This window comes from Sinohyriopsis cumingii, chromosome 1 (genome assembly GCF_028554795.1).
Source record: "Sinohyriopsis cumingii isolate HCF-2022 chromosome 1, ASM2855479v2, whole genome shotgun sequence".
Classification (NCBI taxonomy): Eukaryota; Metazoa; Mollusca; class Bivalvia; order Unionida; family Unionidae; genus Sinohyriopsis; species Sinohyriopsis cumingii.
In genome coordinates, this window is record NC_142961.1 from 20,917,923 (window position 1) to 20,945,528 (window position 27,606).

General features: G+C 35.8%; 1 protein-coding gene across 1 annotated transcript; it reads right to left on the minus strand.

Moving 5' to 3' along the window:
- Positions 1-2,126: 2,126 nt before the first annotated feature.
- LOC149806528 (uncharacterized) lies at positions 2,127-27,402 on the minus strand (the record flags this gene model as incomplete). Its single annotated transcript, XM_089954197.1, has 7 exons — positions 2,127-3,018; positions 3,480-3,717; positions 9,061-9,135; positions 14,781-14,813; positions 17,985-18,056; positions 22,449-22,625; positions 27,095-27,402. Coding segments are annotated over 7 exons (1,119 nt in total), but the record flags the coding sequence as incomplete, so codon positions are not given.
- Between the last annotated feature and the right edge of the window lie 204 nt (positions 27,403-27,606).

Genomic DNA, 27,606 nt, shown 5'->3' on the forward strand with positions numbered 1-27,606 from the left:
CAATATTGAAATAAATTGGAAAGATCACTGAAAATTTGCACCATTTTTGAGTTTTGTAACTATGCCCTCATTTAAACTTTGCATTAAATTTTAAATCCATCCAAGATGCAGATTTAAACTGAGGCATCAGTTTGTCCAACAATGTCAGTTTTTAAGCACGGATTTCTTCATCAAGTTATGTAGGATTCACTTTGACAGCACACGTTTCTGACCATCTTTTCTACACAAACCTCAATGCTTCTTCACTTAGTGAAATCAAATATTAACCTGGATAGTCTTTGATAAATGTTTGCTTTTCTAACTATTTCTTTTACTTTTAATTCCCCTGCTGACAATAGATCAAAAACAGATTATCATTAAGAAGATAAAAAGACATTGCCCCATTTTATTTGTTGCTGATCCTAGCCCTGATCTTCCCCCAAGTGAACAAATTCATTAAATTTGTCATCTAATTGAGCTGGTTTTGCACAGCACTTGGTACATTATATACAGTAATCATTATAATATATATAATGTTTATTCAACAAAAAAATACCTACCTACCCAAATTTTAAAACCAGAGCATTAGTAAATATGTATATAATTCTTTTTTTCCACCTGACTGACGACATCCTATTTCTATTGTGGCAATATCAACACATGAGGACAAGCCTTTTTTTCCACCTACCTGACGACATACTATTTCTATTGTGGCAATATCAACACATGAGGACAAGTCTTTTTTTTCCACCTAACTGATGACATCCTATTTCTATTGTGGCAATATCAACAAGTTAGGTATTTGCCCTGATGATCAGTCCTATCAATAACCATTCAACATGCGACTTTTACCTTGTCCAAAACAAGGCAAGGATGATGCTGCATGTGCCATTTATGTATTGGATTATATGGTTCAATTACACAATTTTGCACTTTCATCGTGTTTAAAATGAACCAAACAACTTTTCACACTCATTTTTGCAATACAGGAAATGAATATGGCAATCAAATCAAAACCAGGCAAAGAGGATACTTAATTTTACAAGTACAACTGCATCACAGTTATCAAACAATTTAGCCCATTTAATAAAAAAAGCTGAGGACACTGCACTCAACTTTAGCATGTGCCTGGACTGTCACTCCAATACTTCAAGAAAACTGACCGCTATGTAGTCCAGGTTAAACAAACATAAGCAGTGTGTACATGTTAGGAACATCTTGGGATGAGAGTGCCATGCATGTGGGTCACTTTGCTGTGAAAAAAACGAAAAAAAAAAACGAAAAAAAAAAAAAACAAAACGCATGTGTCTTGCTCCAATTCCAGTACTTGTTTGCTGCAAAACTGTCACCCTGATCCCCTTGAAAGATTTTGATTACTTGTCGAGTCTGTGCTTCAATTTCAATTTTACTTTTCCGATTTCAATTTGTTTTTAAACCCACTGCCAACATACACAAATTGTATTTGCCTCTCTCAGTTACCTTTAACACCAAAAGTTTTTGTGAAGCAAAAGGGTAATGGAACAAAAGGGACGTGAAGACTGCAACAGGTTTCAGGTACACATGAAATTCAATTATAATTTAGAGTTGTAAAGAAATACAAGTTGCAGTGTGCGACCGAGTTCGGCTACAACTCTTAAATGATGTAGATTTACAACTGGACATGGCCAAGGCATTTAAGAAAAAAGTCCAGTAAAATGCGTGATAGCAACCAAGATGCATAGAATCATATCAATTAATAATTTTAGTTCATGCAGAGCTCAAGTAATAAACTTGCAGCACATACCATGTTTTATCATGGCCCACTCATTTTCAAGTTCAACAATTCTAGGAATAACAATGAATATAGTGTGCCAGAGCTAAACACCAACATAATCAAGCATCAACTAATGTACATACATGCTGCTTTTTTCAAACCAACTCAAAACTTGCCTGGAATCTAACAAGAAAGAACAGCAGCAAGGCAATACACATTTAAATGCTTTAATTTGTGCAAATGCCATCACTGTCCTGGGAGGTAGTACAAAAGCTCACCTCTACTTAGTTCATGTGAACCAAAAAAATATAAATTATTGCAATTACTTTATTACCTACAGCCATTTCATCTTTGCAGATGATGCAATTCGTGGATGATTAATAGAACAATAAACTTTGTTTTCAAAATTTTTAATGGTATTTTCTTATAATAACAAAATATGCTGCAATCAATTTCTTTCACCCAGGCAGATACATGTAACCAACATTGAGGCTAATTTGGGGAGTTGTTATTTTCATCAATGAGAAAGAGGAAGTTGACTTTTTCACATGCCATCAAAGGGAATACCACTACTAATGTAGTGACTAGAAGTATGATGTGCATGAACAGAGTAGTGAATAATAAATTATAAATTATACAATTACCTATGAAAATTTAGCACAAGTTATTATAAGCACTAAGGAACAGTAGAAGCAGAATTGCAGTTTCCAAAACTGCAGCACAGCACTGTTATTTTCCAAACTGCAGTAGAGTAACATTCTTTCCAACTGCAGCAGCAATGCCTTCTTTTCCAACGAATCAACTGTTCACTTCCTCTGAAATGATCCAAATTTTTCTAATGATGCTGAACCATTATCAAACTTGTGTCAAACCACAAATGTCATTAACATTTAAATGGATGAATGTAAGTACACAAAGTAAGCAGTGTCCAAGAATCCATGATGATTAATTAATAAAGTATACTTGCTCAATCTTGGCATAAATCTGAACCATGATCAATGCTAACTGATAGAAATGCCAAGTCCTCCATATCAGACTGGTACAAGAAACCATTATAAAATGTTCCTAGCTTATGCTTCAGTCTTGACGAGTCTAGGAAAGTCCTTCTCATCATCAAATCGTGGTGCAGCTTCTTTAGCTTTCCTATCGCCACGGCCACTACCTCTGCCACCCATACCTCCACGTGGTCCTCTTGGCCTCCTGCCACCACGGCCACGGCGAGGAGAATCGCTGAATGTGAACTTGATATTGTTGATGATCTGCTTGTTCCGATCCTCCTCCTCCTCCTATAAAAGAACAATTCATTATTACCAACATGCATGGTTCCACTACTCAAGTAGCCATGATGATGTCAGGTTGGGTACAAGGTATTATAATACAATTATGTGCAAATAGGTCCAACAACTGCCAAGAAAAAGTGGTGTGAATTTTCAAATCTACAAGTAAGCATGAGACTAAGATTGTTTCTTGTATCTGAACTAAACAGAGTATTGAAGAGTGCAATGTGTGCTCATTTACTTCAAGGTAATCAAAAATCTATGTCACCTGTAAAGGGTGCAAAACGAAAATTCAGTGCCATTACCGGGTTCATGCCACCAAGTATTTACATTTATACTTTAAAAACTTGCAAAACATGCAACTTTAAACAAAAAAGCAGGAATTATTTCTTTCCTCTCATATAATTGTTTTACGAGAACTCAATGTTCTGTAGCTGTCGGGACTAAAAACTTTTTTTACTGCCACTTACTTCGTCAACCTCCTCCTCCTCTTCATCTTCCTCATCCTCCTCGTCTTCCTCATCCTCCAATTCACTCTTCCTATACTCACGACCCTTCTTCCACTGAGGATTGTCCTCACCCTCCCCAGGCCTGCGAATATTAAACAGGGATTTCATGCGATTCTTCTCTTGCATCTTCTTCCATTCATCAAGGGTCATTTGCTTGGGTGCAGCATCTTCCTCCACCGGGGCAGATTCTGCACTTTCACTGGAAAATGTATGTAAAGGATCCAATGTTATGTTGTGATATTAAGCCCAATTTGAAAAACAAGTTCCGTGTTCCACCTACTATCCCAAAATCAGGGGAAATCGGGATTTCACTAGGACAAAGAAAAGCGCTGCAGAACAATAGTGGCGGTTCAAAATAGGAAAAAGAAGAATCTCATTTGCTCCAACAGTTGTCAATTAAATTTTATCATCTGATCATACATGGACCCATTCACGTGCCAACATTTCACCAGTATCTCAAATTACCAATAAAATCCTCGGCACATTTCATCTGAAAAGAAATTTTTATATTTTTGTCTTCTACCAATTTTTGTGCTGGATTATATTTATTTTCAAACCAACAATTCATTGATCAAATGCCAACATATTTCTGATTTTTAACCTGGAATATTAATTCGCAGAGATTCAACCTAAAAATTACACTACACCAGCAGCTATCTGATTTTTACAATGAATCATTGCATACTACAAGCCTTTAATGTTGAGAATGTAAATGTGTTTATCAGTGTAAATCAACTGTCAATTTTAAATTTGTACTGCCTTTGTCAACACCTGTAGATGGATGTGCAAAGACATATAGACAAAAATATTCCCAATTCCAACCAATGACGTAGAATTACACTCTTTAATTGTATTCCATTTTACGTCAAGGTAAACACTGGGTTTAATAAGATAAAGACACGAGATGGGGGGGGGGGGCAGCACACAGGACCAAAAATCTGCAAGAAACCCACAATCCTGTGCTCAAGGTGCAAAACTGCACCTCATAATTTAAACAAAATGTTTAGCAATTTCATTGAATAATGCACTTGACATTTTATCCAAGAGAAAACAGCTCCATAAATCCTGCTGGCAACTTGAACTGTACCATGGGCTTCTCAATATAAAGCCTTGTACTAAATTCAATTTCAATCAATGAACATTTTAGAGTTGGTGAGCAGAAATAAGGAGAAGCAAGTTCTCCAACAGGGGTTATAGCTGTGTTCCAAGAAAAAGGGAAAGGAGACAACTGAGAGCAATAAATTATATGCCTACCCCTGGTTTAATAGTTCTCTATGCTGGCAATAGTAATGACCAATGGGTAACAATGACCTAAACTGTTAGTCAAGGTACATGATCCTAAGCTACACGTACTGTGCAGAAACCATGTATTGGTCAAGAACTTGATCTACAACAAAAGTTATTCCATGAAAAAAATCAGGTCCCTGAAAAAATATCAATTGGCCACTTGTATACCACAAATGCAAGGCTTTCACAAATTTAGGTTAGAAACTGGGTACCAAAATTATAATGCAAATTTTTTAAAAATTGCCTTGACCTTTGAATACCCAAAATCCATTTGCAAAATTTTAATATGAAATACACGTTTTTTTAAAGTAGAAAGACTGACCTTTTACACTGATTTCTACAATCAAGAGCTCTTCCTTACTTGAGTTAGTGACTTTACCTTCCAACCCATAAATCAATAGGCATCTATCTTATTAAATGTTCAAGTCAATCACAAACTTTGAGCAAGGTACATGGCTGAAGACATTTTTAAACATTCTGGGCTCTTTCCTTACCCAAAATATAACAATTACAAAAGAAACTATTAAGGTTTATGGATATTTTGTAAGATTGTTTTTGGGGGTTTTTTTTCGAGTCCGTAACCTTAGCCTTTTAAACAGATGTTGTTGCCCCAACTAAAAGCCCTCAGCAAAGGTTGATAATTGCAAACATTTAAGAATTTGTTGTGTTTAAAATGGAAGTGGCAACAGATGGGCTGAAGACGACAAAATATGATCCATCGTGTGGCATTCATTAGAAAAGAATTTTGACCAAGGTCATCTAAAGCTTATTTTTATCTTTAAGTAAATGACAAAACAAAAATGATGGGAAAATTTAAAATCAACCAGGGAAAATAACAGTATCAATGTTTACAAAAAAATGATTCTCTAACACCATTTTTTTTCAGCCCACAACAGGCTGACTATTATGTGACAGCCAGTTTATTTGCTGCAGGAAGACATGGGTATAATGATATTTCTGGTGAACAAGTATTTAAAAGACATTTCCTGCCAATTTTCAGGCTTGCTCACGAAAGTTCACCTCGCAGTTCATAAAAGATGAATTAGATAAAACACTCAAGCAGGCTACCTTATATTCTATGAAATGTACAATTTGATAGTACCAATTAGAAGATTATAGTTTAATAGATCCGATGCCACACAATATTTGGATAGCATGTTTCATATAGGTCTTTCTCATTTTTTTATAATTGTGTACGTGCCTAACTGAAATTTTAATTAATTTCTGTATTCAGGGTTCCTGCCACAAATTTTGAAAAATATTTAAGACCTTTTCCAGACTGAAAAATAAAAATTTCAAGACCTAATAATGTGAAAAGTTTATAGCCAACATAATGCTCTGGAAGACCCTATCAAGGCTTTGAAGTCGCCAGCTTTTTCCCAAAAGGATTATAAACACTCTGTCCAGGCATTCTTTAAAAATCTGGCCCAAACTGACAGGCAAAAAGATCAGTCCAAGAACGACAAATCAAATAAAATGCAACGAAATTAAAATGAATACTCACAACACAAAACTTAATAAAATAATCCATGAAACAGTTCTAATACAGATTAAAAGAGCTGAAATTCAATGATCAGTTTTCAGTTACTACTCAGTATCAAGTGTTCTGCTTCAATTACCAATTTAAATACAACAGAAACAAACCAATACAGACATAAATGTAATATGAAAGGGAAATGATATTTAAAAAGTAAGTCATTGTAACCCAGATGTTAACCATTGCCCTTTAGGCTGTATACTGTCTTCTCCAGTTGCAACTCCAGTACTTTTTCTAATGGTGGCATGTGTGTGCATGGGGGATTTGCCCACTTAAGGGGGTGGGGAGAACAAAAATGAGGGAGAGGACAAAATGGCCATAGTTCACAATACAATATTTAGCCAACTGTAACAAGTTTGGAAACTGTTCCTTAAGTTTATTATGCACATTTTTACATGCTCATGGTTAAGGTCTTTTCAATGCTTTAGCCCCAAAATAAGGTATTTTTTTTACTAACACATAGCTGCCAACCCCTGATTACAAAATACTGACTGCTTGTGACAAAATACTTATTTTTAGGAAATTTTAATGCATGTGTAACTATTTACAACACATACAACCATCAGTAAAGTAGTAGAGTTTTACATAATTATTTAATGTCAAAGATGCATGTGTTGTACACTTGTACCTTCTGGACAAACACCATGTTCCATTAGGTACCCAATCAGAAGGTGCAAGAGTGCAACACACTCAAGACACAAAGGAAACTTTTCTACACCTTATATTTTTTCCATTCATTAGTGATTCGAAAACTCACACCAATTTTATCAATTCTGTGATTTTCTTATTGAACTGTTTTCGTTCTAGCATAGGAGTAATCCTTGGCGATTTTACTGTCTGGAAAATGTGTGCAAAATAAATTGCCAGACACCAGTAACTGAAAGAGGAAGGTTCATTTCTAAAAGAAATTTAATAAACCGAATTTTGATTGAATTACATCAAGGTTCTCTCTGGTATTTATATACATCGCAAGTTCAGGCTGAGTTGTGTATGATCAAGCTGCAACCTATGTTCATTAGCTTTTACGTGCTTTTCCATTTCATGGGCACCTCCATGCCCAATAGCGAAATCACATTAAACAATTTGCAACAGTTTTCTCGTTTACTAGATGGTTTCACAAATCTAAACAAATCCTTCCAGTTCTGTTTTCTTGTCTTTCCTAGAGAAAACTGAATATTCTGCTTTCCTATTCAACATGATTAGAAGCAGAATATTATGAGCATGAGATATAGTGACAGCGGTAATTGTTTCCAAAATCAAATATGGTGGATAATGACAGGCATGGTAGCCTTGATTTTTAATGAACCAATCATACTGTAGAACTATATTCCTATATACATGCAATGCATTTCTATCAAAATGGAGCTGAGTGCTTGTTCTGAACTGAAAATTACACAGAAATGTATTATCTTTTAAAATTAAAAAACTTATTTCTATTCAAAAAAAAACGTACACCCGTATTCAGGTCCAAAATACAGGACAAATACAGAAACAAATGGGACACTTGGCAGCTATGCTAACATAAGCTCTGCTTATGTTTCTAAAATCACTTGTTTTGATACTATTTACTTCATAATTTTAATTTTAGATTTTTTATGAAGTTGATGTGAACCCTTCAAAGGCTATATGTGGCTATGCTCAAGGTATTTTGAATGATGCATTTTTAAGAACTTTTAACTGTGTTGTTGTTTTCTTTTTTCAATCATAAAGATATTATGCCAAAAGATGATTAAATTTTTTCCAGAATTTGGAAATTTAAAATCATGTAAAAATATAATCACTTTTTATAGTACACTAAATTAAATAAATCTGTTATAGTCCTGAATTTCTTCAAGTGAATTAAGAAGACAGTGAGAACACATCCTCATGGTATTCCTCTCTAGGATAATTTTGTGGTAAATCATCCCCGAATGTAAAACAGTTCACCTTGAATTGATTTACTTTGAAGAAAAAAACAACAGCAATCCATGTGAATCAAAAAGTATAAATCCATGTTACTATTCATTGCTTAAATTGCACTCGTTCTTGTACTGGTAAACTTGGTAAATAAAATATTCATGCATTACATTAAAACACTCCTCAAGGATAAGACAGAGTAACCAGTGAAGTCCTGAGATTCTGCTAACAATCGCCAAATGATTAGTCCAGAAATTTACACCGCTTATGCTGGTGATCAGACCTATTAAAATTACATATCTAGTGTTTAAAAGTTATGAATTTGCTATATGGAGTATAGATTTTGGTTGAACATTTGCAGTGTGACATTTTCAAGCTTTCAAGTCAGTTCCTGTTCTGATTACATGCGTGATCCACTCAGTTCAAGCTCAATTTCAGTCAAGCTGCAGCAGCTAAAGTTCTCACCTATAACACATTTCTGGCTCCAATAATTTGATGTAATTCATGAATTTAAAATAAACTGCCATCACTATAATCAGCCAGCAGGCCAAACTGAATCTGAAGTAGCCGTGCAAGGATTGGACCTTTAAATCCTCCCTGATGTATGGTTCGACCAACAGAATGTCTTGTCCAGGACCCAATATGACAATTAAGGGAAAGAGTGTTAATAACATCATGCAAATGGGAACAATGACAAATTTAAGACTTTCCAGAATTCCAGACCTTAGCAGGAACCCTGTGCATTACTTGACTATACCTGAATGAATACCATTATAGTCAGATCAAGGAATGTCACGATGAGACCCTATATAAGGTATTTACTTGGGATCCTGGTTTTCTGTATCTTCTGCCTGGGCATTCCAGTCAGGGCTCTCCTCAACATCCTTCAGTTGCTCCCTGCAATAAGAGTTGTGTACAATGTACATAAAATTTCTGTTCCTACAGATTCCATTCTTACAAATGTAAAGTACACCACTTGTGACATGACATTAATAAAATACTGTTACAGAAGTTTTATTTTGATATCCCAATCTCTTCCTAGCATTGTAAAATTTTTGACACATTTTTAAATGTGAACCCTACACACATTATCATTTTTTTTTTTTAAATTAATCCTGCGCCTTGCATTAAATATCAATGCTTTTTCAAAATAAATTCAGAAACAAAACTTTGGAACTACTCTATCTGGGGCTTTCCATACAGAGCTGGCAATCTTGGTCCATTGGAGTGTGAACTGAAACAAGAACCTGGCCAAATCATTGCTCATATTCAGACTCGCATCCTATTTGGACTTGGACGAGACATCATAGGGAGAGTGAGGTGGGAGGTAGTCTTTGTAATACTATCAGGCATTTATTTCACAATTTAAATTAGTTTCACAATGCACGACTAACATTTCAAAAGCAATAACGCAGGCTGATGGTAATGACATAGTTAAATTAATGTACTTGCCCCTACAGTAGAAAAAACAGCTCCTGTATTTCAGTAAGGACTCCAGCAAGCTAGAAATCACTGGTAAAATTTAACACAATGTGGCCAAAATGTCAAGCTCACATAATACAACGGAAGTGCAATTCAAACAAGCCCAACAGGTGGCAACAGCCTCAATTTCATGGCAATGATTCTGACAAGGGACAATAAGCTCTCTTGATATTAAGGACAATTAGAGTCCAAATGAGAAACCCTTCAATTCCAACCTTTCCTTCTCTCTTTAAAAGAAGCCACATAAAACTGCAAAACTCGGCAAGGTACATATAAACAGTCTCTTCATTTTCAGCTCATAGATGACTGGACTTGTCATGAAATGAAGCTACAGGAGGTAACAGATTCTTGAACAAAACCCATCTTGGCAAAAACCTGTCATTATTATTGCTGAGCCTTACACAACCCTTTCTGACAGAAAATGCAGCACTAATACCACGGGGAATAGGAAAGGTCTTAAGGGTAGTTTTCAAAGATTTTTTAAGGGAAACTTGACAAAGCCCAAAGTATTGAAGATATTTCATATTGCTGACAAGTGGGAAACAAGCAAATGCTCAAAATACCAGATAAGGTCCTACAGGAGTTTGACCAAATGGAGAATGCAACTGTTTGACTGTTAGTAATGACTATACTTTAGGCCGGCCGGTCCGGGGGGGGGGGGGGGGGGGGGGGGGGGGGGAGGGGGAAGAGGGGGAGAAGGAGGAGAGAAGTGTGGGTGGGGTGCACATAACACACTTCATCTTCGAAATGAGAAGAAAATCTTCATCTATGCTCAAAGTGGGACAGCTTGGATTAACAGATTCCTGCTGCATCAATCAGACAATTTTCCATTTGGGAACAAGTCCAACATAGATCTCCACATAGTGTAACAAGTACCTCTGTTACCAATTAGTGCAGAGAACATTTCACACGGTAGATGTCTAGTTTTCTGGAGTTCATTGCTATTTTTTAACAAGTCTGCTTCAAGTTCTGCATCCAAAGGTGGGGAAGGCAAAGATAGCTCACGACTTGCCCACAACAGTTACAAAATAGGATCATCATGCTCATGACGGGTCCAGTCACAGTGGACCAGTAAAACATCTACTAGTCCTTTAAGTAATGGAAAAAGAGACTTGCAAGTGGCTGGCTGGTTAATGAACTAAAATACCTCCTTGTTAAGCATGACAGGCAGTGATATGAAGATCCCAAAAATTTGATCAAAACTGCACGCTTTCGGAGATGCAGGGTGTTACTGACTGAGGCGGTGATCTCCATCTAAATTGTTCCCCGTGTCAAAATATGAAGGAAGAAAGGTTCACATGTTGCAACTTCTGATCTTTCTTTCCCCTGACAAAAAAATCTAGGAATAAAAAGCTAAAATTTTATTGTCAGCTTCTCTCCACTACTTTTCTACAAAAGAAGTGTTAACATATTGGAACTATTCTCTCCACTACACCTTTCTACAGAAGGGTGTTAACTTCTTCCTTTCAACACATAATGAGATACTCAAACCATTTTCATTTATGACCAACAAGACATTGAGAGACCTGTTGAGTTGGGGTAATAACATTTTATGGATGGGTTCTCCTTGGTTACTGTGTTGGATATCACATTAGGACCATTTTCATTTGGTACCTACAGAACAGCTTCTGGTGAAAAAATGATCTATATGATGACCTGCCATTTTGCAGAAGTGGTAACTGGAACTTAAAGACAGACACAATCATCTACATAAAACATTTGATTAGCATCATTTTTCAACAATTCTCTAATCCAACTGTAGTCCATATATTTAAGGCAGTAATTGAAAAGGACAAAAAGCAAGGAACTGCACCGAAAGCTGGTAGATTAATACACTTTTCACAAGGTCTCGAGAAAAATTCACTGCAAAGTAAGGGGGGGGGGGTTGTTGTTAAGGGTAACTATGATATTCTGCTTAACTGTTCCACCACGAACTACCAGTTAACAAAGATTTGTCACAATGCATATTTACATATTAAAAGGCTTAGATCAGCTTTGTTATCTTTCTCAAGCATTTATGAGATTACATTTTAGAGAGCATGCAGGCACAATGCAATGCTAGACTCGTCTTCATTTCTACAACAGAAAAAATATCAATATGATGTAGTCCTAGAGGTAAGCAGGCATTTGGACAGTCTATACCAATTAATCTAATGATCCATCCTGCAGCAGCATCTCAAATGTCTCCAGAAATTCAATCAAGATCTTGAGAATTTCAACTTGCAAACAACTCCATTACTTTTTTAAATTGGGTGGTGGCTAAAAATTCAACATTCAAAGTCCAACGTTATCAGAAACAACCTTGCGTATTTTATTAGATTTTAGGTTAGTTTTAACATTAGTCAGACTAAATACTGTTCTCATTGTTTATGGTAACTAAGCCAATATGTTAAAAGTGCCGTCATTGTCAAAAAAGGGTACTGAAATACCCAATTAATGCAAATATAAATGATGTAACCGTTTCACAAGTTATCATTATCCAATTTGTCATGCATTGCCTTAGTAGCCAGAAAAGGATACATGTACTTTCAAGGCACAAATACAACTTGTCCATTTTCCTAGCCGCAGCTTGGTGTTTGGCAATAGTAAAGTGCTAAAAGCTATATGCAACCAAGGGGACCAACTTGGCATGGTATCTCTGACTGCCATCTGACAACTCGATGCAAGGGCAGTAAACTGTGTGATTAAGATTCTTAATAGTCATAACGCTACAATATCTGCAGCATGGCACTATGGCATGCAGGAGACGTGTAAATTTCCTACCAGGATGCAGTCTTCAAAGTTTCACTGCAAAACTGGTTTAGTGGTTATTATGTATGTATAATGTACACAGGACCATAACCATAAACTCATTTGGAGACACAGCCAGGCAAGCAACATGCATTCAGTACAAGAGGTAAAAATGTGCCCAAGAGTGCTCACATGAGCAACTCTGACCTAAAAGCCAACTGCAAGATCAAATGGCTGACAAATCTGGGTCAGTGGGATGCTTGTGTATACGTTTCTTCCATTGCTGTTGAAAACAAGTTGTTTTATGCTGTACAAATCTTTTCTAACTTCACGTCTAAGGCTTTAGAATCATTTCTCCATTAATAAAAGATCTTTCCATCAGGATTTGTACCAAATCTAGTCAAATTCATTTTTTTATACAACTTTTTGTCTCTTGTAGAAATGGTGACTACAACTGATGGAGACTGGCATTATTAGCATTAAAGCTCTTCAGTCAAGACACTTTTGAAATCTGAGGTGCGTCTTTTGATAATAAATGGTTCCAAGGTTTTTAAATATTGGAGGGAGGGGATATTGGTACCAACATTGTTGGTAGAAAATTTAAAATCGTGCTAGGATGCTTTCTTCAAAAATTATTGCTGGTCGCAGATTTGCAACAGTAGTTTAATATGGAAACAAATGAACACTTTCATTACAGACATCAAACAAGAATACTACGCATAGTGAACTCCTTCAAGAGCAAGAGTATTTCATTTCTGGTGAAAGCTGTGAACATTACTTGCATCCCCATCTTGCTAATTTAAGCATATTTATTCAGTTCAAATGTCCCACTGTATGCAGTGGACTCGATCTTAAATTTTTGTCATATATGATCTGCAGTGCAAATGGTGACCTCTTACTTTTCATGCAACACTAAGAACATACAGCAAATCCTGTAAAAATTTTGACCCTGTAAACACCAAAGAAAAAATGGGGGATGTTCAACTTGAAGGAAAAAAATTACATTTTTAAATATTCAAATACAAAGTAAAGCAATTTAAACCAGACTGGCTGAAGCCAAGACTAGAGAAGGCATGTATGTTTTGACAATGGCACTAGGCATCTTGCAAGACTGCAATTTTCTTTCATTTCAACAAAATATAGGAATGAACTCCCTTTTATTATTACGTTGGGAGAAAAATCAAATATTCTATTTAATTAATTCAACTTTCACTTTGAATTGCACAACAAGTTTCTTATTTCTTGATGTTCTATGATGTGGGTTTGTGCTGACGATGTTTGTCAATTTTCAGCATCTTTACATTACAAACGGGTCAAGTCAGTAATTTCAGATGTGGTCTTGAACTCAATAAGTAAAATCATGTACATATGCAATGTCAGCCCCTTTATCCCCCTCCCCAAGCGCTGTTAGAGACACTCCAAATTGTTGTCTTGGACATAGAATGGTTGAGATGCATCAAGGATATACATACATATACCCGCTTTTATACTCTGGGGCTATAGAACACCTTGGCTTTGTAGAGGACAGCATTTATAAAGTATAAAGTAGTAGGGAGATGTACATCAGAAGATCAGGTTTGAATATTTTCTACGCAAGAATCATTTTTTTTTAAATCCATGTCATTGGTTACAATGCTCTTGTTTCACTTCTGGCAAATTAAAAATGGTTAACAAAATCTGTACAGAATAGACAATTTGTAAACGGGGCGGGGGGGGGGGGGGGGAAACATAATTTTTACAGGATTTACTGCTAATGTAAAGCATAATATAATAACATCAATGGCTTTAATTCAAGACTTCTCAAACTTGTGATGGTACATGTTTCTATGCTTTTATGAAAGGACAAGGCAAGAAAAACAGCAACAGATATGGACTAAATACAGAAGAAAAATAAGAAAATTAGCCTAGCATCACCACTTACAAAAATATAGTAAAGACAGTATAAAATGTTACAGGGCCTGATATTAACATTCAAACCGACCCATTTGTCCATTCTGGCAAAGAGTGATGAATTCGCTCAAGATAATTTTTTCTTGCTAGAACACTTGCACCCAAGAGTACTGGTCTTAGTATAAGTGACCAGTATGGAATAAAACTGGTACAACAGCACAAGATAATTTAAAAATTTAAAAAGTAAGTTGTTCTGTCACACGCAGAGATTTATAAAACATTACAAGAATTGTTGGCAAATAGACCACTTTAGTAATTTCATTTCCAGCCTAGCATTTAATCTTTTCACAATTCATACCAAAATTTTTGTTTGCTATGATATCGTTACATGTCTTAAGAACTGATAATGTCAAGCCATGTAAACTGAAGTTAACACCTACTTTGGATTTCTCCAGTAATCCATCTTGGGCATTCTGGAAAAATGGAAAGAAATGTAAGCCCACACTCAGTATAATACTTGAGGAGACTTCATTTCTACCATTTAAAGCTTTACAGTCCTTCATTATTTCAACAGTTAATTTCATGTATCATTTGTAGAATACAATGATGAAATGTTTAAAAAGTAGGGCCCGATATCACTCGCTCAGATTAAAATTTTAAATCGGACACTTATGTACATGATCTCCTAACCTCTTACAGTGTTATTTACCGTATTACATATATCTTAAAAAAATAGAAGATAAAAGCAACCAACATGCAATCCCTCCAATCAGAATCAAAAATCTCATTGATGTACAGCCATTTATAAGTTTCATAATGTGTAACAATCGGTGACAATCAGATGCAAGCATCATTGTGTGCAGTTTTCACTAGTTATAGAACCTACGTATGAAAATGATAATGTAAGCTCAATGTGAAGGATATCCCAATGAATGTGTGGATCTCGCTCGTTACCGAACTTGTCCAAGATTTCAACACTATAAGCTTGTACTTCAAGCTATATTAAAAAACAAGTGAGAATAAAAGAGACTTCTATGATTTTAAAAAACTTAGGCAACCCAACCAGATGGAAAACACCTCATTAACATACATACATCCCACTTGTTGTCAACAAGTCGTTCATCTTAATGACAGAAGCCCATATTCCCAATTGGATTGGAAATCAGATCAGAAATGTGGAGTACAAAGTGATAATACACTATGGATGCAGTAGCGTACCTTAACAATATAGCTGAAGGTATTTGCAGTTAGTTTCTTACAGGGACTAGGGGGCAGATGTGAGTTGTCCTCGTTCGTTCTAAAATCAATTTCGCGAGTTTGCAGTCTTGTTTGCAGTTAATTCTTATCCAAAGTTCTTCATGCATGAGCAAAACAAATCACTCATACAATCAGTATTTCTTTTTTTGTGCTGTGCAACTCGTTAAATGGTCCCGTTCACACACGGACCCATTGTCAATATCTGTTGAACAAACAGCACACAAGCAATTAAATATCCTCGCATTGAAGGGTTCCTAATATTTTCCTATACCAGCCTTGATTGTCCAGCCAACAAGGCGTCCAAGGCCTTAAATATTTGGATTATTATTCTGAGCACATAAGCAACCGCAAGCGTTAATGAATATGCAAGCAACCCAGCATGCAAGCTACTTGAGATTTAAGTCCAGGAGGAGTTTCAATTCTTCAAATGTATCTTAGTTAAATTAGCAAATTTTTATATGGAACACATTTATAATTCAATCACTGCTGGTGGATTGGCATATGAACAAAACTAAAGTCAAACGATGCCGGAAATCTTTGGATCAAATTTTGTTTAATTCTGTTTGGTGGTTTATTAGCAGTTGTTTAAAGGTGTTTCAACATTTAGTACTGTCATTATTTGTATGAGCCGGAGACTTGAACCTGTGAAATTTGGTCAATTTCTGTTAAACATTTAGGGAAAAGATGAAAGTATGGACAAGCAATGCACAACAGATGAAGAACCATACCACAAGCTCACTTAACATTACTGTCGGGTAAGCCAACAATAGAAGAAAAAAGTAATTTTAAACCCCAATTTGAGCATTACACATGGGCCGCAGTGACGATTGTTGAGGAGGGGGTCATCCTTGCCATACAAGTGAAATGTGGGTCAGTCAACTACTTGTACATTACTAATATAAAGTATTATAGGCCTGATATAAACGATTTCACTTCAAACAGAGCTAAAACTAGTTTAGGATCCTTTGAAGTTAAGGACATAAAAGTTTCTTTGTATAGTCTTCTGCAGATATTTCTACTGGATCTCCTTAATCTAAACAACCTAATCACAAATCGGGTTCTTTGCCCTAAAATATTTAAAATCTTCATACAACAAAAGCAGACAAGCAGTCTTTAACAAGATCTTCATAGCCAGGCAGTAGATATTTTGTCAAAATGTTCAGAAGTACTTGTAAAGTGCACTTTGACCTTAATTACCCGAGTAGAGTTTAACTTCAGTTTCAACCCTATGAAGATCAATTTATTCTCACTATCTCTCAACTTAACAAACCCCTCAACGTTTTTCCTTGAATTTATTTTGGCAATGGCAATCACCTCTCTTGCCACATGACATTCTAATCAATACACATCTCCAATCAAGATAATGTTGCCATTCATTCCCCACCCAAGACCCTGAGTAAATGTTTATTTTTGGTCTTCTGTACTATTAAACTACTTTTCTTCTTCAGAAATATGTTATACCAATCGCCTTGAACATGTATACTTATTAGACATGCTTAAAAACTTCTAGAAACAACAGCTGGATCATACAGACCCCTGCATGACTAAATATGTGCAGTTTAAAGCATCTGATGCACTCTCGTAAATTTAGTCGGGGTTTCTGAACTAACACCAGTGAATCCAATACTAAACACACAAACAGAATGTAGACAAGCCACTATTTACATTTTGTAGCAACAATCACATTTCCATCATATTTAAAGGGTTGGAAGGTCTATAAACGATAGGTCACGGTCATAATTTCACCATCTGAAGTTTTGGGGAATCGATGCATTATGAATTTTTGTCAGAATAAAAAGATACCATATACAACACCAGTCCCAACAGAAAGATGTCCACAAAATTACATTTGATGGGTAAGCAAATATCACATGTAGTATATGTAGTTCTCTAGATTTACAAAAAACTGAGTATTGTTGGTGTTAAGCAGAATTTAAAGACCAGTAAAACATGTTTCAAGTTGTGGAAAATGTTCCATCATGATGTGCCTGCCATTGTTGGTTAAATGTGACAATTTAGATTTTTTAAAATATTATGGCAATCAAGGCATGGTCTGGAGCTCCACAATTTCTTGAAAATGATCTCAATCTGAAAACCATATCCTCATTGAGACTGAAGCATGCTTTGGAGAATTCAGTTTATTAGGATACAAATGAAATGGTACACCTTTTTAATGTTATCCTGTAATCTTTAAACATAAGAACAAAATCTGGGAAAGCGAATGAAGTTTGCAACATTTGGAAACAATTCAAAAATGACATTCAATTTTTAAAAAATAAAAACAACCAAAAGGGACTTTCTTGACATCGCACATATCATCTACGTGTCATCGCAGATCAGTCTCTCATACAGTTCCAAGATTTATATCACGGACTGTAGCTACTTACTCAAGATCATCCTTGACTGTACCCCAGTTGTGAGCTCCACTTCCTTCCTTCTTATCCACTGCTTTCACTCCACTGTACAGTAAAGAACTGTTAATTTGTAAGATGTTGTCATCAAAAAAGATCAAAAAGTAAATTTAATAATAACAAGCAAATTATTCAAGACCTTAGAAATGTACAGTTTTCATTTCATACAAAGCAGGGGTTTAAGTGGTCCCAAGATTGCTCACCTGACTGACCTCTGCACAACAACCAATGCAAGAGCAGTTGGAGAGGAAATTGGAATTCAGTAGGATTCTCATACAGAATTTATTTCATTCTCTTCATTGCATACATTAAAAGAAAAACTATTTCAAGGTTTCTAGACTTTTGCCTCTGCATATTTGATGGCACATCAGCACCATTTGTCAAAAGGATTCCATGTCAAACAATTTTCATTAGTTTGCTAGAACTTTTTCAGTGGTATTTGAGATGGGTTTCCATTTTAACTGCAGTAGTAGTATCAGATGGCAGACTGTTCTTTAAGCAAGGATACATCAAACCTGGCCATTCTGAGGCAGGAGTGGGGTGGGGTGGGGGCCTTCATAGTTTTTCTATTTCATTAACGCAGCAATATTTCTAATGTCAGAATATTATTGTACAACTTTAAAGCCCTTTATTTCAGGAAAATGTGAAATTTTGCCAAACAAAAAGAAATCATTGATACAATTTAGATGGGGATGGGGGCAGTGCTTCCAGTAGTTTAGTTGCCCGACTGAAAGACCATCATGCAAGCCCTTCTGCTCTCTGACCAGAAGAATTTAAGAGGAATGGTGACCAATGCAACCTCGCCTCTTCCATCAAGTCAAAAAAGTGATATAGAGATAACGTGCATCTTCACATACCCTAGTTTAATGACATTCAAATTAAGTATGCATAGTTGCAGTTTACAAGATATTACAACTACATCCAGGTAAAGTCAAAAGAGCAGCAACTTGCACATATCAAATTAAGTTTTATCTTTGCATGATCATAATATGCACAATGCTTCAAAGCAATCCATGAAATTGACAAGATGCATTCCATCAAATAATACATTCATTTGCAATGCAAAGAGCAAATATTTGTAAAATATAAATAATGAATCGATGCATTCTGTTGATGTGCACATTCAGATGATTAACAGAACATTTACAAAGTTTCATGGTGAGCCAATAAATTCTTTTACACTAGTTCGCAGTTGCAATATTTTGGGATGCAATGCATTAATTTGGAAGACAAATGGGCAATAATTCTTAAAACAAAAGTCCCCTAAGTGAGTTACACTGATATTCGAGATAAATTTCCATGAGCTCATCTAGATCAATTCTCCTAACTGCCTACTCGAGTGGCAAGACCTTATAATTAGCAACAGATATCTTTTGGTGGAAGCACTTTGTTTACATGATCGCCCATTTGTCAGCGATCAGGTAGGCAAAGTTTTCATTCAGTTCAACTGGTTATCATAATCATTCTGATCAAGAGGACTATTAGGTGGAGTAGCAACAAAATTTGAGATGGCTGCCAAAACATCATACTGCGTGTCAGGTGGACACCATTCTTATTTAGGGCACAATACACCTCACAAAAAGTTACTGAAGAAAACCCAATGTTCACAGTTTTCCATTTGGAAGAAGTTCAAGATTTAGATCACCATTGTAGTGGCCATATTAAAGATCAGATCCGCACAACTTTTACTCAATCCAAACTAGAGATCATACAAATGCTTTTTATAGAGAACTTTAAAGCTGATCTGAACATCGATTCAAGTGAAGTAGCAAAGATTTTCAAGATGGTCAATATGCTGGCTAAATTGGATGTCTTTGTGGCATCAACGAAGAAGAAAAAAACAAAAATACGTTTTTTTTATTCAGTGGTAATCATAACCAGATTTTCAAGATAGTGGCCTTAGTGGCTATTAATCTGTGATCTAGAGATATTGTGAAATTATGATAGCAGTGGGTGCAAGGTGAAGTTGATTAGATTTGCAACATGTACAATGAAGAGAATGTTAGTATACTCCTATGTTACTTTATGTAATGTGGCTGGAATTTCTTGGAATATATATATATATATATGAAAATTGTACATTATGTAAGCACACAGCTACCTAAAATGACTGCTCCAAGGTGATCCAAAGACAAACTGAATCCTAAAGCAAACTATTTTTTGCAGTTATTAACACAGGGAAAAGGAATTTTGTCAGACTAGACAATACCAGCTTCTGAAAGTCTAATGAATGAATTATATAATACACATTTTTTTAAAGTTATCAATTACTTCTGAAATCCAGGACCAAAAAAATATGACCAAAAAGCTAGCATTTCTTGAAAGGTACACCTCTGATGCAAGGCCAAGCCATATACTCTATAACCCACATCGCACACATCAATCATACACCATAACAGAAAAGTGAAGTTCTTTGAACAATACCCAGGATATACAAATCTTTATTATAAACAGTATAACCAGTGAGGATGTGGGAAATTGCTCTTCTTTAAAAACAAATATCTAATCCTATGCAAATATGGAACTGGGGAGCGCCACCTTCAGAATTCAGCAAGACCTGGTCAAATTGGAAGAGTTGAAAGGCATGTAGACTGGAACCAATTCCATTTAGAACCAGGTAAACATGCCAAGCCTTTTAATGCATGTGTAGTATTAACATTACCAGCCATACCAAGATTATCAGATCGCCCAAGTGGAAACATTTTCAGTTATGATCAACTATACATCAGGACATTAAAAATCAACTATCGACAATACTTTCTGTTCAGGGGGAGTAGCAATGAAAATTTATTTCAAGATGCCCATGTTGGCAGCAAGGCTGAAGTTTGATGAGCACTATTGTCATTCAAAACAAACTCGACACCAAAAGTGCCGTTATGAAACCCCATATGATTATTCTTCAGATGTTATGACAAGCTTTTGAAGATCAGGCGTAGCTGTAAAACAATACACTGTGCAAGGCCATGTAGAACAGGAGTATTACTGACAACAAACCATCTCATAATCTCTTCTAGTCCATGACTAGTATAGCAACAACAATTTTCTTCCCACTGAAAGTAACATATTTTGCTGTGAAGATGCACATACAGATACAAGAGATGGAGGATGGATAATAATACTGTATAAAAGTTATTTTAGTCTTCATAGTCTTAGAATTCATCTGAAATAGCATTTGCCGTCAATGGCACTCATTTTTATTAGCAAATACAAAAAAGGCTGTTGAGAATACTCGCTTGCTGTCTACAAATTAACCAAGTTACAGTTCTTAACTGAAAACCCCCCCCCCTTGCTAAATTTAATGTAGCATATTCCCTGCTTGACAAATCAGAAGTGTTGGTGACATAATATATAAACTTTGTGCAAAGGTCTTTAATTGTTAAGTACTTGAACTGAGATGCTGTCAGGGTGTGAGCAAAATATGTACTAAGTGATGCATGAGAACTCCTGCAAATTTAAAGTCGCACATGTGAAAATCTGCTGGCGAAGTATACAAATTATGATTAACTGCTCTTGTTGTGACCTTTTAAGGGAGGCAACTGCTTACACGTCATAATTATTTTATGCAGAATAAGAATGGTTCTTGAACTAAATACGACTTGCACATTATACCCTGAAACAAGCATTATGCTTAGCTTGAACCTTTCATCAAGGGAGTCTTGCAAATGCGCATTTAAAATATGGACTACTTAGAAAACCCAAAATGTCCAATTCCCCACATCGTTCATCTTCAGATTACGATTTCACTCAGCAAATACTGGCTGATGTAATTGTTTCTTTTCCTTCTCAATGAGAGCTTTCTTCCTTTCAAGCTGGTGTTTGTATTGGCAACATGCAGTATGCATAATCTGACAGGGCTACATCTGCTCTCTCATGCAAGAAATCTTTCTTCTTATAGCAATTAACCACTTTTTCGAGATGCCTTCTGAGATTTGATTTTTCCATGTGCAGCTTCTTTTGTAGGTGCTGCTCCAAACTCTTCCAACCATTATTACTAAATTCAGATCTTTTTTGCAGGTCACAAAATGCCAGTCCTATAGCATTCAGTTTTCTTGTAAACTGACCAACTAAATTTCCATGAACTTTTTTTGTTCCAGCCATTCCCATTTCGATACTTTTTTTAAAAAACCTTTATCCAAACTTTTTGTGTCATGGTCTCTAAACAACTCGGGATGCCACATTTTGCAAGCACGTTCCATTGCCATCAGTTTCCATTACATGAAGATAGATTGGATGAATTTAAACTCTGACCAATCAGAATACTCTTTATGTGAGTTCTGTGCTAACTAATATATGGAACAAATAATTTACATGGGTCACTGCAGATTGGGACCGAACAGATGATTTTAATATATAAAAAAACTATATCAAGAAAAGTCAGAATAAAAGCGGAATTCCACTTTAAAATGGAGAAAAATGATGACTTCCACCTTTAATACATACGTCTTATCACTGCCACTATGTCGTTCAAATTCCCTTTTCCCACCAAAGCCACCACGCCCACGTCCACGACCACCCCTACTCCTGGGACCACCTCTGCCTCTGCCTCCAAACCCACCTTCTGAACGCTCAGGCCTGTCACCTTTTGCAAATCCACCAAAACCACCCTCATTCCGCTCTCTGGAAACAAGAACACATTTCAAATAAAATGTGGGAAAGGAAACCTTCGATATTGGGCAGCTCATGATTGGCATAAAGTATCAATCCTTTTTTGAAAAGTACACAGGTGAAAATATATATAAAAAAACTCCTGGGTTAGTTCAAGCTACAGTTGGTTGATTTCAATTTGTTTAATTGAAAAAGAACAAAACACATGACCCAATGCAAAAATGATAACATACTAAATATGTTACTACAGTAAAAGGATTTTTAAAAATAAATAGATGCAGATCAGTTTTGCAATTAATTCCTATAAAATCCCAGGCGTATCCCTCAAGGGCGGACAGAATTAGCCATTATCTCTTGATCTTTGTTACTCTTTCTCAGCACCAAGGCATCATCATTTCCAAGTAATTTTCTTCCTAACGAAGTCCACAAAATAAAAAATGGAATTGTATTCCATAATTTTTTTTCCACAAAATTGGATGCATTCAGAGTACAAAAATGTCAGTAAATATGTACAATTCCACAATGGTTGACATCTCTGCAGACCACTGTATCTGGGTTGCAAATGAACATCTCCACTGATCCAGATCAATCATCTTTCCAATAATTATTATAACGTCTAGAACTGTACTCATGCCCCTCCCCACCATTTCGCCCTTTTAAAGTCCATGTTCCCAAAGACCTATAAAACATTGAATTTAGCACATCCATTTTTCCTGAAATGGTTTAAATGGGTTCACACAAAAGGCTATATGCCACCATGTTCTTGACATTGCAGAAGTAACCATATTCTCTTCATAATAACTCAAATTCAATATCATCAATCCAGAGTAAATGTTCCTATGCACATGTAACTCAGACAAATATATCATTGGGCAAGTAAAGGCATGTACCAATTTTATGAATAAAACTGACCATGGAACAATCATGTAGAATTCCCAACCCTCAAAAGACCCTTCCATCAAGACAGTCTAAATTCTTGCACAAATTTTAAAGGTAATGAAATTTACATTGCCATCTTAGAAAACATGCATTTGAAAAGTTCATAACTGTGACGCTGTAAAGGCAAGACACTACTAAAACGTTTGTCCAGTACACTTGTACCCTGACCAGAACAATTTCAAAAACTGCAGTTCAAGATCCCATGGAGGTCGACAGGTTCTGGCCAAGCCTTCTCCCGTGGCAATAATCTGCTCATTTCACATAACAGCAATCATCACCATGAGCAAAACTAAAAACATGATGAAACCATGTCCCAAAATTATTATTGTTGCCTCTCCAAGCACAGCATTTTTATACCTTTTGCCCCAACATGACATTTTATACTTATGTGCCAATGGTTTCAACTTTTCAAGAGACCAACTGTTCCCTTTGTCTTTAATGTTTTGGTTATACAATATTTTTGGAAATAAAAGACGTTCTATATGAAAGACATTGGCCAAATATCATGCATACTCCTGAAAAGTTGGTGCAATTGCCAAACAGCTTGCACTGAATTTAATTTGAAAATCGGGATCTGTATTAAACTGTACAAGCCAAGTGGTCATTTTATACAATTATTTCACACAGGGATCACTACCTACAATTTCAAAATTCAAAAAACATTTTTACTGGTTTTGTAATTAATGTATTCTGTTGGAGATGCCTTAATGAACAAAAAATGTCTTCTATTACTGGATGTTGATAAATGATTATAGTCTGAATATACCTCCCCACTTGTACCCCCCCCCCATTTCAAGAACGGAAACCATTAATGATCAAAACTGCACAGAACTCGTGTCAGTTCATTCGTTGATTTATAATTTCTAACCTGAATGTGACCAAAGTAGCCCTAACACTGGAATTATCTGCACATTTCAGGTTTAACACTTTCCATACACTGTTGCGTACATTATGGGCAAGACGATTTCCTCAGATAACACTGCGACATAGTTTAGCCTATTCAGCAACTGCCAGATAATTCCGTAAATTACCACAATAGTTTCGAGTTATATCCTTTGCCAAATCTACACAGAAATTACACCACTTGTTAAATCAACATGAAAGGCAAATGTGTAAGGATTCATTTGACATTGCCGACACAGTATTTTCCTTCTACATGCACACATGTACCATAAGGTAATACAAGACTTCTGTTGCAAGCTGAATTAAATACTTAGCAGTTCAAGAATTACAAAAAAAAAAAAAAAAGAATTTTATTTATTGTAGCCCAATATTTTAACACAATGAAGTAGGTCTAAAGTATGCAGTTGTGCCCAAATAATTCATTTTGTGAAGTTAATTTTTTACCACAGAATTTTATTTCATTATTAATTTTAGGTTATGTATAAAACTACATCCCAGATCATCATGTCTAAATTCAACGTCTAATGTTCAGCATGAACAGAGTATTAACACCGTTCACTTGCCTTCTGATATCGTACTGTCAGGGCTTGCAATTAATCCATAAAACATGTAATTCCATTGCAAAATTCGCATACATATTTAAACTATTCAATTTTATCACAAATCATCATGTGTCTGAATTCAATGGGAAAAATTAACAGCAAAATTAGGTTAAGAAAAAAGAAGCACATGTACATGTCATTACATTCCTGGGTCTATGAACGATGTCTGTACAAGTTTTATACTACTAAAAAAATTCTTGTTTCAGTGTACATTTATCCTATGCAAATGTCCAAAAGTAACACTTGTACGCCTATTCGTTTGAAGAACTACAGCAAGAATAATTTACAATCAACACATGCTTTCATCGTGCATAAAACTTTTACTTCAGATTTTGTGAACACTGTAAAAAAGGTGTGAAAACTACTACAGTAATCACTGCGCAATGTGCAGAGAACAACTTGCGTTTGTGAGCTCGCTTTTCCAGAACGGTGAAATATTTTTAAGAAAAATAGGAAATTAATAATGAGTTCATAAATACCATGCACATGTAAAACCAGAGAACTATGTGCAGTAGGCCTGCAATGGTCACACGTCACTTTTACACGTTTTTTAAAAAGCTGAACGCATGTACAATTTCATAACATTTCAAGTTCTAACTAATAAAGCGGACAGTATTTATTGGTCAACTGATTGCATCTAATAACATCGCCAAGCCCAGCAAACATGTTGGTGGCTTTCATCTTTTTTGGATGATTATTAAATTGGGAGAATCTTTTATCAACCACCACATTGTCTGCTATTTGGTTGTCACAAAGATGACTTACCAGTTTTACTCACAGATCAGTAAAAAGTAACATTTCCGATAATGTTTATTTTGACATAACACTTCAAGAACCTGACGAAATTATTAAACTTTACAAGCACCATGATCATATTATATTAAAATCCATGCGCTAACTGTTCCTCAAAATGTTGATAAACGCTTAACACTATTTCATGCATTTAAAATTTCAGTAATCACCATCATATTGGATATGAATTCAAAGGCGATCTTTTCCCCAAAATCATAATAAATTATTATACACTATTTCACATATTTTTTCATGTGCTAATGAATTTATGAAATTTCGGAAGCCACGCCATGACCTCGTATCCGAATTTGCACTGTATTTCTTTATTCTGTCACCTTGGCAACTTGCATTTTCCCTGGCTTCTTTAATCAAGCTAAGATTATTTTAAAAATCAGTTACGTCACCTGTGGGGTATTCCTTTCCTTCAAAGGAACATGAACATATTGCAATGTTCAATATCGGTAGCTATGAACCTGATGATTTTGGCACAATACTGTTTGTCCTTAATCTCACAAGACAGAATAGGCTAATCAGAAAAAAGAAACAGAAATATATGAATCAATTTTTTATACGATTCCAACATTACAATTCTGCAAACCAATCCCAAGACAACATTTCAGCATCAAGGCGAGACAGTCCAATGGAGTTGATAACACATTTTAATGGGGGAAAAGGCCCCTTCCCTATACAATACCATACATCTCTCGCCCCACCAATTCTTACAAAAATGTCCAAGTCAAAGTTTAGAGTTTTTTTAAAAACCAAACTATAAGGCAACTATGTCCCAGTAATATCTAACAACTGTAAGCAATAAAGAAACCCATTATAATGCAGCCTAAATTTATGCAAGGGAAACTTAAATAAAAATCAGGCCAATAATGAGCTTTATTAACATTGGATCAATGGCAGTGCTCAATGAAATGGATCGCACTAAAAGCTAGGCATGTCCAAATCAACAACTGAGCTAGGTTGCATTACTGTGGCAGTCCCTTTCCCCAAAATAGGGACGAAAAATTCACAAACTTCCTCCAATTAGGTGTCAGACATTTTTTTTGTATCTGAATGCTTTTATAAGAAAAAGGTGGAGCTTGTTATCTGTCCGACTATAAAGCTTGTTATCTGTCTGACTATATATAGCTTGTTATCTGTTTGACTATATAAAGCATACGCAATTGGCAAGAAGAATGTCATAGATCTCAAACTATGGAATATACAAAATGTATTAAAGAGCTTTATTTTGGGAACCTGTTGGCCTCATTATTGTCTTCTCTCCGTCGTGGTGGACGTCTATCATTTTCTTCCCTTGGCTCTCTGGGCTCTCTTGGCTCCCTCGGTTCTCTAGGCTCCCTAGGCTCCCTTGGTGGCCGATCACGCCCTGTTCTGGGTCTGTCTCTCGAGTCTCTGTCCCTTTCTTTCTCACTGGCCGACTTTGGGGCAGCTAGTTTTTCTGCAAGGAAATTTTCAAAAATGTTTTGCTCATCATCTGCTAAAAGATGGGGTCGAATCCCCACAAAACCAACCGACCTCACATTTAAAATGATGCTGTAGCTAAAAATGACATGTAATTACACCTTTGACACCATGATGTGACAAAATTTGTATCATCCTGTTTGTAACAAGTCCCAAATATGCCAGAAATTACTTAATGTCCAACAGCCCATCCCAATAATCAAGATCACCAAGATGACATCGGTGGTCTATATTGTTCTTTAGCAACAAAAAAAGCCATTTAGTCCTTAAGCCCAGCAGTGGTACAA